General features: G+C 42.9%; 1 protein-coding gene across 1 annotated transcript; it reads left to right on the top strand.

Moving 5' to 3' along the window:
• Positions 1-1812: 1812 nt before the first annotated feature.
• On the top strand, positions 1813-20238 carry LOC115101233 (serine/threonine-protein phosphatase 2A 55 kDa regulatory subunit B alpha isoform-like). The gene is made up of 10 exons (XM_065004817.1): positions 1813-2067; positions 13492-13569; positions 15760-15857; positions 16028-16193; positions 16306-16422; positions 16550-16723; positions 16843-17007; positions 17216-17385; positions 18465-18556; positions 18656-20238. The coding sequence occupies exons 1-10, from the start codon at positions 2061-2063 to the stop codon at positions 18933-18935; spliced, it is 1347 nt and encodes a 448-aa protein (XP_064860889.1). The 5' UTR covers positions 1813-2060; the 3' UTR covers positions 18936-20238.
• The last annotated feature ends 114 nt before the right edge of the window (positions 20239-20352 follow it).

Here is a 20352-nt window from a genome sequence, read left to right as displayed (position 1 = left end):
CTCATTGAGTAGGAGTGAGAGGCTGTTTTAGTACGGTTGGATTTCTTGCGTTTATAGCCACGGTGATCAACATAGTGCACTGATGGAGCGGAAATCACAGACGATAGATGTGGTAGTTGCATCGGGAGGGAAAGATTTGAGTGTGAGAGATTTTAGTGCAGAGGATCTACAGGAAGTTTTGAGAAAAAGGGTTCTATCCACCAGCCTATGGCCTGGTGTAGGATCGTTTAGGGTCAAGTAATGGGATGGGGTGGTGGGTTTTGGGGGATAGTGTTTAGGTGCAGGTTTAGATGGTGGTGCAACTTAAGTTTTTTCCATTTCCCCTTTCCCTGAAATGTTTTGTTTTGTTACAATGTGGAATGCACATCCCCAACTGAGAAAGGCAGCAATACACGAAAAGCGTCTAATCCGCCGGGAAATTCACAAGAAGAAGACCCTAGAACATTTACAAATTCAATAGTGTAACGTTAGATGGACTTGTTTAGATGTTTTGTGTGTCTGCTGCTCAGCTGCTCGTTTCAAGACTCAGGACGAAAGCAGTAGCCTGATAACATGTTTATGGTCACGTTATAGTCACCATGGCGCCCTAGTAGCAGCCTTAGCACAGAGCTCCTGTAAATGTGTACATGTTTTTTTTTTTTTACTTTTTACTTCTTTTTTAAAAATTTTAATCAGCTCTTTTGTATTTGATAACATCAAGTTTTTATTGCACATATCTGGCGTTTTTGGAGCCACAGATTTTCAGATTGACTGACAGGTTAACACTTTTGGGCTTGGCTAGCTAGCTTTTGTTTGAACAATGCATCTGGACACAGTACCATCGTCTTTGTTTCACCTGGCTGCCAATTCAAGATCTTTTGAGAACATAATTTGAGGAGTCGTCTGAAGCGTGATAGGAATGGGAGATACAGAAATACAGCAGTGCTGAGGCAGAGGGTTCATAATGAGGATGACTGGTGTGGTGAGTCTTCTGGCGTCCAGAGCTGCTGAGGCATCACCCAAGTGGGTGTTATACAGAGAGGAAGAGGAGAAGTCCAGTGGCTATAAGACTCAGTCTGGTTCCCAGTCTTGCCCTCAACAAGATCATCACCATTGTCTACCATCCGCTGACCAGCTCTCTCTGTTCAAGCCATGAACTGATCCTCTCCATCTGCAGAGGATGCAGCTTTCAAATTATTGGCCTCTACTGGCTGACCTTTCATGATATATTGCTTGTTTGGTTTTTTTGCTCTTCAAGCAGTTTGAGATTCCATGAAAAGCGCTATAGAAATGTAATAAATTATTATTATGTTGCAGCAGTATGTAGGAGGTAGATTCTGAGGTGTGAGAAGTGTGGAGGAGGGCATGGAACAAAATAATGTGTAGTTTCAGTTGAAAAAGAGGAGTGTTTCAATTTTGTGGGTGGTCATGTTGCTGGGGATCAGAAATGTCCTGTGCTAGTGAGACAGGTTGAAGTTTCCAGGTAGTAGCAGCCGCAGAGAAGTTTTTGGTTATCAGAGATTTTAGTGCAGAATAACTACAGGGGGGTTTGAGAGAAGGGGTTGCAGCCTCCCAGCCCTATGGCCTGGAGTAGGTTATGTTTGGGCCAAAGTAGTGGGGGGGGGGGGGGGTGATGATAGTGGTGTATCGGGTTAGATGGCGGTGCAATTTCCTTTTCTCGTGAACAAATGTGCTATGCACTTTCCAAACTGTGAACGGCAGCAATACGAAACATAGCGTCTAGTCTACCCGAAAGGACCGTACAAAGAAGAAGAAGAGTAACGTCAGAGTTGGGACGTCCCAAGGATCCCAGATAGCATGGACCATAGTGGAAAAGACCAGACGCGGTAGCGCCATTTTGAACTGTCTGCGAATGGCTGGTGTTGGTGGAAGGACTTGTCCGGGAGGGTGCGCGAGTGATTGAACAAGCCGGGAGAGGGAGGAAAGAAAGTCAAGCAGGAGGGTGGCACGCAACGTCTGTCCCACTATATAGCGCCATCATTTGAGAAATACCGCTTGCACGAGTCCATACCCGGACATACAAGCCCGGGAATCGAGCGCGCGGCTAGATCCCACTCGCCATGGCAGGTAATGGTAGCTAGCTACCGGTGGTAATAACGGAACTGTAGCTAGCTAGAGAAGTCTAAATATAGCATTGCAATATAAATATATCTCTAGCTAGCTAGCTGCTAACGTTAGCTAGGAAATATATCGGCGGCAATGACGTTATATATAAACAATACTGTGTTTAGACGTAACTGCAAGTCTAGCTAACTTAACTAACTGCTAAAGCTAACTAACGTTAACTAAGTAAGGTAACTCATGACATATCACTGGCCCTGAACCAATCATCATCACTGGGGTCCTAGGCTCCACGTTCCTCTCACACATCATAACTAGCTAATATGCATCACTGTCATTTCAAGCTAACTGTTAGTATTATACTGTTGCTAGCCACAGTTATACCAAAGACTATACTTTCCGTTACCATTTTGGCTATGGTATATAATATAGTTAACTGTCTAAGATGAGGTGAGTTAGCCATGCGACCAATTATTGTTAGTCAAGCTAGCTAGCTTGCTAAATTATCCATAATGTGATAGTACTATCACGTTAGCTAACTAGCTACTGGTAGCTTGCTATAGGCCTGTGCGCAGCAAGCTAACCTAAACTTTGAGAGAGACACCGGTGGCATTTGTGAGTTTCCTCTGTCCTGCATTGTGGGATAGCAAGGCTACTGGTTAGTTCACGTTCTCGAACCACCATTTCTCTATGATGTCTTGCAATGGAAGGCTATTTTAACACATTTAGCAGGTTCGCCAGTCGCCGCAGACTGACTGGCGAGTTGAGCGGGAGTCCTGATGTGAAAGATTAGTGGATGAGGACTGGCTTCTTCTGAACAGCACCTTGCACATACCTGTACGATGTCCACCTTTATTGCCCCACCACCATCATGGGATTAAGCCATGAGTCACAGTTGAGTTTTACAGCTGGATGTAATTCAACTGGATGTGGAATTTGATTTAATATTTACGTGTGCTTGAAAATGAAGATTATCAACACAATATAACTGCCATTTCCCTCAGGTGGATTGCTAGGTGTGATGATAAAGACCTGGCTGAAGTCAATCTAATGCAGAATGCATCTAGCTATGACTCAGATTATGCATGAGATTCAGTGTAGGCTGGGCAAACCCATTTTGGTGATTTCTGCAGTGGTGAACCGTGACTGTAGGACCTAGGCCTTCAGAGGGACAAAAAAATAGCTTCACTTAATGCGCCCTACATATCTACTGTAGTTGGACCATTCTAGTTCTATTGAAGGAGGAGCAATCATTTTTGAATGAATCTAAAAGGCCTGGCCGTGCTTCGGGCTGCCGCACACACAAAGACCGAACCGGCATAGACACAACGTGACACACAGCATAAAATAATGCACTGTTTACACAACTCATGATAGCCAACACCACTATAACACCATCACCAAAAATGACAACTGTCACATCAAAGGTGACAGACTAAGGGTGCTGAAAGAACAGTGACCTTAATACCTGTGCACTCTAATTTTGGTCAAACACATAGACACGACTGATAGACAGGCTGCAGAAGTCACACACAGCATCATATAGTGTTAAAGATTAAGCAGCCCATTCACTCTAGTAGGCCCCATGAAGTCATAACAATACAAAAGCACAACTTCATGTCCAGAGTCATTAAAAATAGTTTTTGAACCACTCCACAAATTTCTTGTTAACAAACTATAGTGTTGGCAAGTCTGTTAGGACATCTACTTTGTGCATGACAAGTCATTTTTCCAACAATTGTTTACAGACAGTTTATTTCACCTATGATTCACTGTATCACAATTCCAGTGGGTCAGAAGTTTACATACACCTAGTTGACTGTGCCTTAAAACAGCTTGGAAAATTCCAGAAAATGATTTCATGGCTTTGGGCTAATTAACTTGATTTGAGTCAATTGGAGGTGTACCTGTGGATGCATTTCAGGCCTACCTTCAAACTGTGCCTTTTTGCTTGAAATTATGGGAAAATCTAAAGAAATCAGCCAAGGCCTCAGATTTTTTTTTGTAGAACTCCATAAGTCCGGTTCATCTTTGGAGCAATTTCCAAACGCCTGAAAGTACCATGTTCATCTGTACAAACAATAGTACGCAAGTATAAACACCATAGGACCACGTAGCCGTCATACCGCTCAGGAAGGTGACGCGATCTGTGTCCTTGAGATGAATGTACTTTGGTGCGAAACGTGCAAATCAATCCCAGAACAACAGCAACGGACCTTGTGAAGATGCTGGAGGAAACAGGTACAAAAGTGTCTATACAGTAAAACGAGTCCTATATCGACATAACCTGAAAGGCCGCTCAGCAAGGAAGAAGCCACTGCTCAAACCGCCATAAAAAAAAAAGGCAGATTACGGTTTGCAACTAAACATGGGGACTAAGATCATACTTTTTGGATAAATGTCCTCTGGTCTGATGATACAAAAATAGAACTGTTTGGCCATAATGACAATCGTTCTGTTTGGATGCATGCAAGCCGAAGCACACCATCCCAACCGTGAAGCACGGGGGTGGCAGCATCATGTTGTGGGGATGCTTTGCTGCAGGAGGGACTGGTGCACTTCACTAAATAGATGGTATCATGAGGGAGGGGGAAATTATGTGGATATATTGAAGCATCTCAAGACATTAGTCAGGAAGTTAAAGCTTGGTTGCAAATGGGTCTTCCAAATGGACAATGACCCCAAGCATACTTCCAAAGTTGTGACAAAATGGCTTAACTTCTTGAGTGTAGGGGGTAGTATTTTAGTTTTTGGCTAAAAACCGTACCCATTTGAAACGGCCTATTTCCCAGGCCCAGAAACTAGAATATGCATATAATTGTCAGATTAGTATAGAAAACACTCAAGTTTCCAAAACTGTCAAAATATTGTCTGTGAGTATAACAGAACTGATATTGCAGGCGAAAACCTGAGGAAAATCCAAAGAGGAAGTGCTGTTTTTCCTGAAAGCTCTCTGTTCCATTGGATGCCTTGCCTCCATTTAAAGGGATATCAACCAGATTCCTTTTCCTATGGCTTCCTCAAGCTGTGAACAGTCTTTAGACATAGTTTCAGGCTTTTATTTTGAAAAATGAGCGAGAAAGAACCCATCGCGTCAGTTGATGGCTGGGTGCCAGCAGAGTTTTTCATGCGCAACAGCCATTTTCTCTCTCTCTCCTATGGAAGAAGCTACATTCCAGTTGACATATTATCGATTATATATTGTAAAAACAACCTGAGGATTGATTATAAAAAATAAAAAAAAACATTTGACATCTTTCTACGCACTTTACGGATACTATTTGGAATTTTCGTCTGCGATGTCATGACCGCTCGAGCCTGTGGATTTCTGAACATAACGCGCCAAACAAATTTAGGTATTTTGGATATAAAAATAATCTTTATGTAACAAAATGAAGATTTAATGTGTAACTGGGAGTCTCGTGAGCGCAAACATCCGAAGATCATCAAAGGTAAGCGATTTAATTTATTGCTTTTCTGAAATTCGTGACCAATCTACTTGGCTGCTAGCTGTTTGTAATATTTTGTCTACTGAGAGAGGTGTGCTTACATAAACGCTTGGATATCTTTCGCCGAGAAGCTTTATTGGAATCTGACACCCCAGGTGGATTAACAACAAGCTACGGTGTGTTTTGCTATATTGCACTTGTGATTTCATGAAAATTAAATATTTTTAGTAATTTAATTTGAATTTGGCGCTCTGCAATTCAGCGGATGTTGATGAAAATGATCCCGCTAATGGGGTGGGTGCGTCAAGTAGTTAAGGACAACAATGTCAAGCTATTGGAGTGGCCATCACAAAGCCCTGACCTTAATCACAGAACATTTGTGGGCAGAATTGAAAAAGCGTGGGTGTGCAAGGAGCCCTACAAATCTGACTCAGTTACACCAGCTCTGTCAGGAGGAATGGGCCAAAATTCACTCCAACTTATTGTGGGAAATTTGTGGAAGGCTACCCGAAATGTTTGACCCAAGTTAAACAATTTAATGGCAATGCTACCAAATACTAATTGAGTGTATGTAAACTTCCTACCCACTTGGAATGTGATGAAATGTATAAAAGCTGAAATAAATAATTCTCTCCACTATTATTCTGATATTTCACATTCTTAAAATAAAGTAGTAATCCTAACTGACCTAAAACAGATTTTTTACGAGGATTAAATGTCAGGAATTGTGAACCCGAGTTTAAATGTATTTGGCTAAGGTGTTTGTGAACTTCCGACTTCAACTGTATATTTTTATGTTCATCAGACTAACCGGTGGTCTAAAGTTTAAATCCAACAATGTTTCAGCCATGCGCTGTTGAAACTACCACAACTCAAGATCAAACTCAAAATATTTTTACCTCACTGGTTTGATGACAACCTGCGGAACACAGTTGGCTACGTTTTGGAATGATACAGGTTCACCAAAACAGAAAGATCACCACAACACTTTTTTTTTCAATCACTCATCAATTATCATGTTGAAATAAATTGTGCGAGATGAAGTTGCGCATCCTGTTAAAATCAACACGGCAAAAAAACAATCTGGGAATACTGTGTACATCACTGGTTGATGGACAATTTCTAGAAGAGAGCTAGCTACATTTTGAGGTGTTGCCAACACGGTAACTGAAACGCAACACCTTTTTTTTTGTTAATCGGTTCCTTGGATATCAGGGTGAAATCAATAGAACCGGCAGCAAACGTTTGGGGTGTAGTGCAGTTTAAAATAACACTATTCAAAGGCCACATGGAAACTTGGAATAACCTATATATGGTTGGTTAGATGAGAACTTGTAGAAGGCTCATTTCTATATTATGAAATGGCAGATGTTGATTTTGGGGGCCTGCCATCACGGAAAACGGAACCAGTCACTTTTTCTGTTAACCTCAACAAATCACGACCCGTCTTATGATATCAACCGTGACAACGGTTGTCTGCTTTTAAGTCGTAGTTTGACTGTCAAATCAGTGTATTGGCTGGTGGCCCAGCGCCTATGACAAAATCAATAGTACAAAACAAAATATGTTGATCTGTTTCAAGCAACTGATCTTGTCATTGTCACCAATCTGAGGTAAAAAGTATGTGTAATTCGATCTGGTCAAAGCATCCACGTGTGTGATGTAGTAATACGTACAGTCCACATCATGGAAAGTAGAGCAACATACATGAATTAGATATGCCAAAATAATTCCGTTTTAATTTAGGATGGTAAATTAAGCAAATTCACACATTTTTGCAGTCACATATTTCTCACTAGTTTAACCATTTTAGAAATAAATACAGTGGGGGAAAAAGTATTGTCAGCCACCAATTGTGCAAGTTCTCCCACTTAAAAAGATGAGGCCTGTAATTTTCATCATAGGTACACTTCAACTATGACAGACAAAATGAGGGGGGGAAATCCAGAAAATCACATTGTAGGATTTTTTATGAATTTATTTGCAAATTATGGTGGAAAATAAGTATTTGGTCACCTACAAACAAGCAAGATGTCTGGCTCTCACAGACCTGTAACTTCTTCTTTAAGAGGCTCCCCTATCCTCCACTCGTTACCTGTATTAATGGCACCTGTTTGAACTTGTTATCAGTATAAAAGACACCTGTCCACAACCTCAAACAGTCACACTCCAAACTCCACTATGGCCAAGACCAAAGAGCTGTCAAAGGACACCAGAAACAAAATTGTAGACCTGCACCAGGCTGGGAAGACCTGAATCTGCAATAGGTAAGCAGCTTGGTTTGAACAAATCAACTGTGGGAGCAATTATTAGGAAATGGAAGACATACAACACCACTGATAATCTCCCTCTATCTGGGGCTCCACTTACCCCGTGGGGTCAAACTGATCACAAGAACGGTGAGCAAAAATCCCAGAACCACACAGGGGGACCTATTGAATGACCTGCAGAGAGCTGGGGCCAAAGTAACAAAGCCTACCATCAGTAACACACTACGCCGCCAGGGACTCAAATCCTGCAGTGCCAGACGTGTCCCCCTGCTTAAGCCAGTACATGTCCAGGCCCATCTGAAGTTTGCTAGAGAGCATTTGGATGATCCAGAAGAAGATTGGGAGAATGTCATATGGTCAGATGAAACCAAAATATAACTTTTTGGTATAAACTCAACTCGTCGTGTATGGAGGACAAAGAATGCTGAGTTGCATCCAAAGAACACCATACCTACTGTGAAGCATGGGGTGGAAACATCATGCTTTGGGGCTGTTTTTCTGCAAAGGGACCAGGACGACTGATCCGTGTAAAGGAAAGAATGAATGGGGCCATGTATCGTGAGATTTTGAGTGAAAACCTCATTCCATCTGCAAGGGCATTGAAGATGAAACGTGGCTGGGTCTTTCAGCATGACAATGATCCCAAACACACCACCCGGGCAACGAAGGAGTGGCTTCGTAAGAAGCATTTCAAGGTCCTGGAGTGGCCTAACCAGTCTCCAGATCTCAACCCCATAGAAAATCTTTGGAGGGAGTTGAAAGTCTGTGTTGCCCAGCAACAGCCCCAAAGCATCACTGCTCTAGAGGAGATCTGCATTGAGGAATGGGCCGGAATACCAGCAACGGTGTGTGAAAACCTTGTGAAGACTTACAGAAAACGTTTGACCTCTGTCATTGCCAACAAAGGGTATATAACAAAGTATTGAGAAACTTTTGTTATTGACCAAATACTTATTTTCCACCATAATTTGCAAATAAATTAATTAAAAATCCTACAATGTGATTTTCTGGAGAGAAAAAAATTATTATGTTGTCTGTCAGTTGAAGTGTACCTATGATGAAAATTACAGGCCTCTCTCATATTTTTAAGTTTGAGAACTTGCACAATTGGTGGCTGACTAAATACTTTTTTGCCCCACTGTAAATCAATCCTCTTATGCACAATTTAACTGGGCACTCTAGAAAGAACTCCCCATAGTGACTGCAGCAGCCCATTCAATCAACTTCCCTATTCAGTGTGACAAAGTAGGCAGCGCTCTAAATATAGGCCTGTCTGCCTTCCAGCATGTATTGTAAGTTAGCCAGCTAAATATGCCTTTGCAATGCCTCTCTGATGGAATTAGGACTGGTCGATTTATATCGAATTCATTCGGGTTCATGTTTTGCGTAATATTCAAAATACCTGTTATACAAGAATCAAGGTTTTGTATTTTTTGTTTTTATGAGCGATTATGTCCTCTTGTTGTCTTTTTGTTCTCATCTCCTTCGCTCCATCTGTGCTGTGTGCACCTTCCCATTTACACCGGAGATCTGAATATAATGACGAGATACTCAAGTCCCCGCCCTAACAATCGGCGTCATCGTCCCAAAGGCTGGAAGGCTGGCGACAAGCTTAGGTCCAAAATGAACGCATTGGGCTTATTTTGGACAGATTTTGGCAATAGTGAAACCTCTCTCTTTGCCTCTTCCTCTCTGTTTACACACACAGACACCAAGCCCCTGCCACTCACCCCAACAAAGTTGAGAGATTTCTACTAACTCGCTATTTGCTTTTGAGGTTTGGTCCAACAGAATCAGTCATATTAACATCAAAGCACACTGAGAAATTATTTTACTGAATTAGAGGAAGTTTACCTTTCTAACGATACCTTTTTATGTTCCAACTACGCAATTTGCTCTCAGAGAAGACACTCCTGTTTTAGTAGGATCATTGAACATTGATTCTGGAAAATGAATACTCAATTGATTGCGTGTTGCATTGCGTTACCATGTAGCGCTAGCATCATTTTAGCCAAAGACTTATACTGTCTAGTCTGTTTTATAAATGCAATGAGCACCCAACTCTATTTTATAAGGAATTGGCAACTTGTTCTCATTCTGCAAAATAAAGTAAGCTACTTGATTTCAAAATCGGAACAAAGTGGAAAGGCTAACATCCTTTTCAGATGGACAGAAGGGTGTGTTCATAATTCAACTGTTATGCCTTTTTTTAAATAGCAAGTAGTTGGCAACTTGAAAAAACATTATCTGGCTATTCACTAGCACGTGGATTGTGCTTGAAGTTGTTTGTAACCTGTGTTGATTTTCTATAATGCGTGCTACAAGAGGTTAGTAATTATTAGTGAAAATGCATAATGCATGGTTCTGGATAAATTTGTAACGAAAAGGGCATTTTCATGGACAGATGAGTGCCAGATCAGTGATTACTGCAAAAAGTTTATATTTACCCTAATTTCACAAGCTCAATTCATTAGATTATTGCTGACTGTTTTGAAATGTAGTGTATTCGCCATCACGGTTGACAACTCCATTGTGTCCTCCTCCCAGAGCGCTAAGAACCTTGGCGTGATCCTGGACAACACCCTGTCGTTCTCAACTAACATCAAGGCGGTGGCCCGTTCTTGTAGGTTCATGCTCTACAACATCCGCAGAGTACGACCCTGCCTCACACAGGAAGCAGCGCAGGTCCTAATCCAGGCACTTGTCATCTCCCGTCTGGATTACTGCAACTCGCTGTTGGCTGGGCTCCCTGCCTGTGCCATTAAACCCCTACAACTCATCCAGAACGCCGCAGCCCGTCTGGTGTTCAACCTTCCCAAGTTCTCTCACGTCACCCCGCTCCTCCGCTCTCTCCACTGGCTTCCAGTTGAAGCTCGCATCCGCTACAAGACCATGGTGCTTGCCTACGGAGCTGTGAGGGGAACGGCACCTCAGTACCTCCAGGCTCTGATCAGGCCCTACACCCAAACAAGGGCACTGCGTTCATCCACCTCTGGCCTGCTCGCCTCCCTACCACTGAGGAAGTACAGTTCCTGCGCAGCCCAGTCTCAACTGTTCGCTGCTCTGGCCCCCCAATGGTGGAACAAACTCCCTCACGACGCCAGGACAGCGGAGTCAATCACCACCTTCCGGAGACACCTGAAACCCCACCTCTTTCAGGAATACCTAGGATAGGATAAAGTAATCCTTCTCACCCCCCCTTAAAAGATTTAGATGCACTATTGTAAAGTGGCTGTTCCACTGGATGTCTTAAGGTGAACGCACCAATTTGTAAGTCGCTCTGGATAAGAGCGTCTGCTAAATGACTTAAATGTAAATGTAATGTATTTGACCTTTTTAATTGTACAACAAAGCTTTTTTTTTTTTTTTTGCCCATAAATTTGGAATAATCTAGATATGATTTCTAGGCCATCTCGCCCAGCCCTAGATGGAATAAGTTATTACTTGTTGCCAAATGGCTCTATGGTGTTTGTATCACAATTTTCTGCAGAGGCAGATGACAACCTAATTTCAGAAAATAAACCTGTCCCATTGCCTTTTATCGATGGGACATTAGGCTTCCCCCTCTGCATTCAGAACCTCATTGTCATAACCGCTCCCGCAGTTATCACACACCCAACCAATCTACACCCCAAACGTATATTTGTATGGACAAATCTCACCAGTTTCATTGTGCAATGAAATAAATGATTACGTGGAAATGTACAACTCAACCTGTTTCATTGTGTAATGCCAGTTTTCAATCAAGTACCTGTCAGGACTAGTTATACTGTACCTGTATTAACCCAGCAAGAGAGAGAGATTTTGATATTGACAAATTTGAGGCTGGCTGTGCACAAATCTTTTTGGGGAAAGTTTTATATTTCTGATCTACAGTGCATTCGGGAAGTATTCAGACCCTTGACTTTTTCCACATTTTGTTACGTTACAGCAGTATTCTAAAATAGATTTTTTTTAAATCCTCATCAATCTACACACAATACCCCATAATGACAAAAACAGGTTTTTAGAAGAAAGAAAAAATATTACAACTAAATACTAACTGCAATATCACATTTACATAAGTATTCAGACCCTTTACTCAGTACTTTGTTGAAACACCTTTGGCAGCAATTACAGCATTGAGTCTTCTTGGGTATGACGCTACAAGCTTGGCACTGTATTTGGGTTACTCTCATTCTTCTCTGCAGATCCTCTCAAGCTCTGTCAGGTTGGATGGGGTGGGTCGCTGCACAGCTAATTTCAGGTCTCTCCGGAGATGTTAAATCGGGTTCAAGTCCTGGCTCTGACTGGGCCACTCAAGGACATTCAGAGACTTGTCCCGAAGTCACTCCTGCATTGTCTTGGCTGTGTGCTTAGGGTTGTTGTCCTGTTGTAAGGTAAACCTTCGCCCCAGTCTAAAGTCCTGAGCACTATGGAGCAGGTTTTCATCGAGGAACTCTCAGTACTTTTGCTCCGTTCATCTTTCCCTCGATCATTACTAGTCTCCCAGTCCCTGCTGCTGAAAAACATCCCCACAGCGTTATTCTGTCACCACCATGCTTCACTGTAGGGATGGTGCCAGGTTTCCTCTCAATGTGACCCTTGGCAGCCCAAAGAGTTCAATCTTGATTTCATCAGACCAGAGAATCTGGTTTCTCATGGTCTTGAGTTTTTTAAGTGCCTATTGGCAAACTCCCAAGCGGGCTGTTATGTGTCTGTTACTGAGGAGTGGCTTCCGTCTGGCCACTTCTCCCCCGATTGCTCAGTTTGGCCGAGCAGCCAGCTCTAGGAAGAGTTGGTGGTTCCAAACTTCTTCCATTTAAGAATATTGGAGGCCACTGTGTTCTTGGGGACCTTCTATGTTGCAGAAGTTTTTTGGTACCTTTCCCCAGATCTGTGCCTCGACACAATCCTGTCTCGGAGCTCTACGGACAATTCCTTCGACCTCGTGGCTTGGTTTTTGCTCTGACATGCACTGTCAACTGGGACCTAAGGCAGATGTGTGCCTTTCCAAATCTTGTCCAATCAATTGAATTTACCACAGGTGGACTTCAATCAAGTTGTAGAAACATCTCAAGGATGATCAATGGAAACAGGATGCACCTGAGCTCAATTTCGAAGCTCATAGCAAAGGGTCTGAATAGTTATTTAAATAAGGTATTACTGTTTTTTATGTATACATACATACATACACACACATTTCTAAAAACCAAAAAAAACAGTTTTTGCTTTGTCATTATGGGGTATTGTGTGTAGATTGAGGGGGGGGAAATATTTAAGGCTAATGTAACAATTGGAAAAAGGTCAAGGGGTTTGAATACTTTCCAAATGCGCTGTATTATAGAAATATCGTACTGTAATATTCTCCCTGCTTTGACCTAGCGTATGTTGTTGGACCTTTTGACATTAACTGCTGTTGATCTTGAGCTGTGCCTCAGTGCCTGCGAGTTGTATTGTCAATAGGCTGTGGAAGTACAGTCCTAGGCCATTGCTGTTAATTTCTACTGTATTGTCTGTCCATGAAGTATGTTATTAAAGACAAATTGGCTTATTGCACGAGATCAGACCAAGAGACACATAATGACCTTCTGAGACTGTCTACACATTTTCTCACTGCAATGGTCAGGATACAGGCTCCCCCCTCTCTTCTAAACTCCTCTTCCTGTCAGATTTGTAACGTAAACCGTCATGCGATATCTTGATCCGTAACTGTCATTCTGCCATTTCAGGAACTGGAGGTGGGAGCAATGACGTGCAGTGGTGCTTCTCACAGGTGAAGGGTGCCATTGATGATGACGTGGCCGAAGGTAAGAGCCCTTACTCACATTGTACAGTACCACTGTTGCTATGACCAATAGCAGTACTTGTTGCAGAATAATCATGGAGTCCTAGAAGTTGTTAATCATAGTAATTTATTGTAAACTATTGTGCTGGATAAATCCTAGTCAATGAGACACGCTCATCCACTTATCTTGCATTCCCTTGTGGTCACCCATGTCTCCTAATCTCCCTAAATATCACACTGCTATCCTTGCAAACAGTCTAACACTATGTGCAAGAGTGGCTGCGAAGTTGATTTCTGACAGTGGCTTGCTTGCTGCTTTCTCTTGTTGGCTTTTGTCCTGTGGCCTCTCATGCTGACAGTTTGTCTGAACATCCAGCAAAGGTGCACTGAATGCCGAGTTGCCAAGCAATTCTATCATCTCCTGCAAATCCTCAGATCTGCCAACCTGCACACGTTTTGCGTACCATGGCTGTAATTTGAGGTCCTTATTACGAAAAATACGCAAATAATAGGCTTCGACTTGGCACATTTTTGTTTTTTGACAACAGTCTGAAGTTGGAACTGAGCGAATCAGAGGACTTTGGCGAGGAGAAATAAACTCTAAACTCTTGCTCTGGCCTTCCTTGGGCCCACCCCCCGTTGTCATAGTATTATTTTCCTCCCCCATGCTGGATGGCAGCCCTCCACTTCGTCCCCGTTGACATCAATGATGTGTGAAGAAAATGGTAGCGAAAATGGACAACGAACTTTTAGCAATAAACATTTTCCAACATTGTATGTGTTAGTCAACCACTATTTTGTAGTTATGTGCTTATCACCTTAGGTAAGGCAGCATTATGACGAAGGTAGTTAGCTACAGCATTTAGTAAACTAGGCGAACAGTTTTTTGCCGGCACATGCTTTGATCCCCGCAACCATAGTAGGAGGAAGCGCATTGACTAGCAAGGAAGTGCGTGTTGTTGTGGTAGTTCGGTGTGTGTTGCTACGTGGTAGAAAACAGACACGGCAGAGAGCTGTTACACTAATATCGCTCTTCAGAGAAAGTCATGTCGGGCTGTTAGATTAGTAGGCCTATCATAATCAGTTCTTGATCTGACCTCTTGATATAGCCATATGTTTTTTCATTTTTGCCATGAAAAAAAATATTGCAGTACTGGTATGTCACAGCCCTACTTGTATTTCGAATACCCCCTAAATTTAACCTAGAAAAATGTGTTATTGAGACCACCTTAATTTAAGTTAGGATCAAACACTCTACTACGGTGTTGGCTACAGTGTTTGATATAATATAAGACTAGGTTTTAGAAAATCGCAGTTATGGGTTTTTGAAAAATGCTAAATGCTCGACCTCCCCCGTACCCAACCTCAGGGCTACATCACCACCACCCAATCCTAGAGAGAGCCCTGATTTGTAGAATGAAACATATTTCTGGTTAGCTGCTGAAGAGCAGCAGATTACCAGGTGTCCGTAAGTCTATAGTCTACCATTCCTACTGAGCCAGTGTTCTGCCAACAACATTATTGGGCTAATAAAGGTGTATTTGTCTGTGATTTGAGCAGTGTGGGGTCCACCTCTGGGCTGAAGTGGTAGGTCTGGATCCTAGATCAGTAAACCTGCACAGAAGGTGAACTGATTCACTGTGTGCACTGCTCATGGTCGTAGGTCAATCTCTTAAGGATTTAGTGTGTGTGTTACTCTGTAGACTGGCACTAGGCATATATATGGGGGGTGTCAGTCAGTGTATTGACAACGTGGCATTCAGCCTCCCTATCCTTACACGTGATACAAACACTCACCCACATACCCTCGACCCCAGGGTGTTCAGCCCAGACAATGGCCTCCTGCTGCAATCTTTCTCGGCATTGTCTTTCTGCTCCAATAGGCAACAAAGTGTGTGTGTCAGCCTCTGTCTAAAAAGCCTCCATACTGCTGTTGGTGTAATGTGTGCTGCGGCCTGTAGAAACTAGGTTACCGATCATTGTGTGTTTGCTTTGGATGCGTTCACATCCTCAGTAGAATACTATGGCCTGCCTCAACTCATCCAGGCCTAAGACTCTAGCTCCTAGACATCAGACAGACTCCCTAACTAATCCAATGCCTGTAATGCTGACATGCTACCTGCCCTTGCATGGATACAATGACCTGAAGTTCCTTAAGTGTTGGATAGAAAATGATAGTGGCCTAATTTCTTGTTTTCCTGATGTTGTTCAGCCGACATCATATCTACTGTGGAGTTCAACCACTCAGGAGAGCTGCTAGCCACAGGAGACAAGGGCGGCAGGGTCGTCATCTTTCAGCAGGAAATAGAGGTATGGCTGCCTGTCTGGAAGTTTAGTTTGAATTCAAAATCTGCATTATTAATTCTAGTTACATTTGAATGAAAAGGAGGTGATGATGAAAACAAAAGCTAACATTTTCCAGCCTTTCCTCTGCCTTTCTCCATCCCTTACTCCATATCCTCTTTTCCTCCTCCTAACAGAATAAGAGTCAGCCACAGTGCCGCAGTGAGTACAATGTTTACAGCACTTTCCAGAGCCATGAGCCCGAGTTTGACTACTTGAAAAGTTTGGAGATTGAGGAGAAGATCAATAAAATCCGCTGGCTGCCCCAGAAGAACGCAGCTCAGTTCCTGTTGTCCACTAATGGTTAGTCAGTTACCTTCACCTACAAACAGCCAGTTCACTCTCTGGTGAACTTTTGTACGAGCTTTGTTTGGCTGTTAAATATATTTATCTACTTGTCTGTTCTGATTGGCAGACAAAACTATAAAGTTGTGGAAGATCAGTGAACGAGACAAGCGACTGGAGGGTTACAACCTGAAAGAGGAGGATGGACGCTGCATCGATCCCAACACTGTCACTGCACTTCGGGTACCTGCTTAGCTAGCTGATTACATGCCCGGGGCTATAGTATAGAGAGGCACTTGTTGTCACTGTGTGGGTGTTGCCCAAACTCATAGACCCTCACCCGCTAACTCTTCCCTCCGTGCCCTTGCAGGTACCCGTGTTTAGACCTATGGACCTTATGGTGGAGGCGAGCCCTCGAAGGGTGTTTGCCAACGCCCACACCTACCACATCAACTCCATCTCAATTAACAGTGACCATGAGACATATCTATCCGCAGACGACCTGCGCATCAACCTCTGGCACCAGGAGATCACTGACCGCAGCTTTAGTATCCTCAACCAGCTGTTAATTATAGGGGGGGGGGGGGGGGTGTGTGTGTGTACCACCAGTTTATCCCGAATACCTTCTCAGTTGTTGTTAGTCCCCCTTGACTCTAGCCCCTCCAAGACATTGTGGATATAAAGCCAGTCAACATGGAGGAGCTGACAGAGGTGATCACAGCAGCTGAGTTCCATCCTAACCAGTGCAACACCTTTGTCTACAGCAGCAGTAAGGGCTCCATCCGCCTCTGTGACATGAGGGCATCAGCGCTATGTGACAAGCACTCCAAACGTGAGTACCTATGATCACCAGTCACTTAGAGGCTTCAGCATCAACCTCTATATTAGGGGCTTGCACATTTGACCAATGGCTTGAATGAATTCACATCGCTGCTAAGGACAGATGTGGGAATATCTTGGAAAAGGCTAGCTAGCGCAGCAACATGCACTTATCGCTAATAGCAGTTTATAAATGAACGTTACCTCCTCTCCCCCTCCAGTGTTCGAGGAGCCAGAGGACCCCAGTAACCGCTCCTTCTTCTCTGAGATCATTTCATCCATCTCGGATGTCAAGTTCAGCCACAACGGACGCTACATGATGACCAGAGACTACCTGTCTGTCAAGATCTGGGACCTGAACATGGAGACCAGGCCTGTGGAGACGTTCCAGGTGAGACTGGTAGAGGGAGTGTGGGGCGTACCAGGTGGGACTGGCAGAGGTAGTGTGTGGGGGTTTGAGGTAGTTTGTGTGCTTGCATGACTGTAAGTCGCTTTGAATAAATCTGTCTGCTAAATGGCATATTATAGTGTCAATAAAAAAACGCATATTTTGACCAGTGGGTAAAATATGTTAATTGTGTAGATAATTCTCTAAGAAAACCAATGGTCCAAACCTCACCCCTCTATAATAACCCAGTCAAAAATAAGGAAAATTGCACTGCATCCCGTCAGCTAGGCAGGATGCTGTGCAAGAATTAAGCTACCAGACAGGCTCCCATTGAACTCATCTTTGTTCTCGAATCCGCATGACATAAAACAATATTGAGGTAATATGGATATTGACGTGACATGTAGCATTTTCATATGTTAGTATACACTTTTCATATTAATGTGAAGATTTCTCACAAAAACAAGCTTATCTCTGTGAAATGTCAACGGAGCACTGAAACTTGTCAAATCCTCAAGTTGCTTCGAGGAAATCTGCAGAGCTCTGCTTTTTATCGGATGTATTAGGTTACAAAATCCAACTATGGATATACACTGTTAATGAAATGTTAGAGCGAGACCCCACTGAACAATTCAGAACATGAATAATCATATTTGTCTTGGTAAAAATGCATTTTATAACATAAGGAAGTGAAATTTAATCACCAAAGCGTGTTTTCACCCACTCTGGGCAGAGTGGGTTGACACCTGATATATTATTATATATGGTAGAATAATTTTTTATGTATTTTTATCAGAGGGTAGGTTTTTATCAAGGACTGACCCACCTCATTTCCTTTATGCCGTTTCAGACAATGTCCACTAGAGGGTTCTCTAAGATTATGTTCTTGCCGGACTGCTGCACTATTGCACCTTGAAAAAATTAGAACTTATTTAATGGTGTTGTAAGCCATTTCAATCATTTGAATTAAAATGACCCTCCTAAATACCCAGAGTTGACCCCTGTTGTGAACTCTGAGCTGAGGTTCGGGTATGTGACTCTATGTTGAAGACCTTTGAACTGTCTGTGTCCCTCCATGGCAGGTTCACGAGTACCTCAGGAGTAAGCTGTGCTCGCTCTATGAGAACGACTGCATCTTTGACAAGTTTGAGTGCTGCTGGAATGGAAACGACAGGTTAGCATTGCCAAGTTCTCATTGTATTCATAAATGACAATAACAAGCCCTAGGTTCGTCATTTCTTCTTTTAATCCTCTCCCTCATTTCCCTCTACAGTGTGGTGATGACAGGCTCGTACAACAACTTCTTCCGGATGTTTGACCGGGGCCAGCGGCGGGACGTGACCCTGGAGGCGTCCCGGGAGAGCAGTAAGCCACGGCAGGTCCTGAAGCCCCGCAAGGTGTGTGCCGGCGGGAAGCGGAAGAAGGACGAGATCAGTGTAGACAGCCTGGACTTCAACAAGAAAATCCTCCACACTGCCTGGCACCCCCAGGACAACATCATCGCTGTGGCAACCACCAACAACCTCTACATATTTCAGGACAAAGTGAACTAGATGTGCCCGTGAAGGCAGACATGACATCCACTACCTTCAGCCTCTAATTTTAGTCCAGGACAGTGATTCAGTGACAACAACATCGCAGTCAACAACAACAAAACCTGTCATTGGACAAAACAGACTATGCCATGTTTCCAGGTGTGGAAAACTGAAACCTCATTCTTGCCCACCATCAGCCTCTGTGGCACAGTGACACGTCGCTCAACTTGTTATTGTTTCGGTGATGTTGTGCCAATCTGTGTGCCGCCCGCCAAGTATCGCCCCACCCAGCCCAGCCCCAGGGCAACATGGGTAAAGAGCACCATTTTATATGTATGTCCGACAAGCACACTTTTTTGTTTTGTTTTTTTGCTGATGGTTAGAAAAATCAAAACACACCTAGAACCATCCCTACCCCTGTTCAACTCCTCTCATTGTCTGGTGCCATAGTCATGTTTTTTTTTATTAGTCAACTGCCAAGCTGTTTGTTTTTTGTTTTTAATTCAATTGCAAGAACTGGAGTTTTTATTTTTGTTCGTCTTCATAATTGGAAAGGAAAAGGCGCAATGCTTGCTCACCGTTAAATGATTTGTTTTATTTAAGCAAGGTTAAAAGATTAACGTTTCGGCCTTCATCATATCACATTTCTTCACTTGTGCACGCACAAACAATTCATGCATACACAAACCCAATAGGAAACAAACTCACAATTATTAAAGAGCCTAGCTGTCTCTCAAAGCTGTTGCTGCTGTTGGTGGACTGCTGCACCTCAGAGGAACACTTTAAAACATGTACTGAGAGCATGTTGTATGTAGTGTGACTGGTCCTTTCTGCACACACTACTAGATGCATAACCAGTCTGTCTGGCCCAGTGAGGACTCCTTGCTATTGCTGTGAGTGGACTAGCAGGCTAAGGCTTGGGAGAGAATTGACTGAGTCTGGGAACCAGAGTTCTTGCTGTGTCTTGTTTTTTTCCCCTGTTGACGGTTTTCTGTTGTCAAAGAAGTGCTATAGGTATCATACGTGATCTGTATCATTGTACTCTATTAGTATAACGCAAATGACATATTGAAACGTTATAGATGTGTGTAGCGTTTTAAGCCGGCATTTCATGAAGAACTGCCACCATAACAGTGGCTAGGTTCAAGGAAAATCCTGAATCTGAGTACCCATTACCATGATCTTGCTCGTCAAGCCTGTGTCTACACCAGTGAAATTTGAAGGTTGAAATCATGATGTTTGACAATTACAAATACAATCCAACTGTTGTAAATCTACAATGACGGGAATAAAGTAAATACCTTCTTTCTTTTTTTTTTTACTAATGTGTCACGCCCTGGTCATTACATTCTGCTTCAGAATAGACTGTATTCCTGCCATAGTCTGAGGATGACATCCCTCTGTTGATAACCCCCCACATGGAAATATGAATAAG

Source organism: Oncorhynchus nerka, linkage group LG19, assembly GCF_034236695.1.
Source record: "Oncorhynchus nerka isolate Pitt River linkage group LG19, Oner_Uvic_2.0, whole genome shotgun sequence".
Taxonomy (NCBI): Eukaryota; Metazoa; Chordata; class Actinopteri; order Salmoniformes; family Salmonidae; genus Oncorhynchus; species Oncorhynchus nerka.
This window is presented reverse-complemented; position numbering and strand designations above follow the sequence as displayed.

Excerpts from the sequence above, each read along its gene's own strand:
- LOC115101233 (XM_065004817.1), top strand. Across the intron at positions 15,858-16,027 it reads TCTTTCAGCAGGAAATAGAG|AATAAGAGTCAGCCACAGTG; the intron begins GTATGGCTGCCT and ends TCCTCCTAACAG. Across the intron at positions 17,386-18,464 it reads GGCCTGTGGAGACGTTCCAG|GTTCACGAGTACCTCAGGAG; the intron begins GTGAGACTGGTA and ends CCTCCATGGCAG.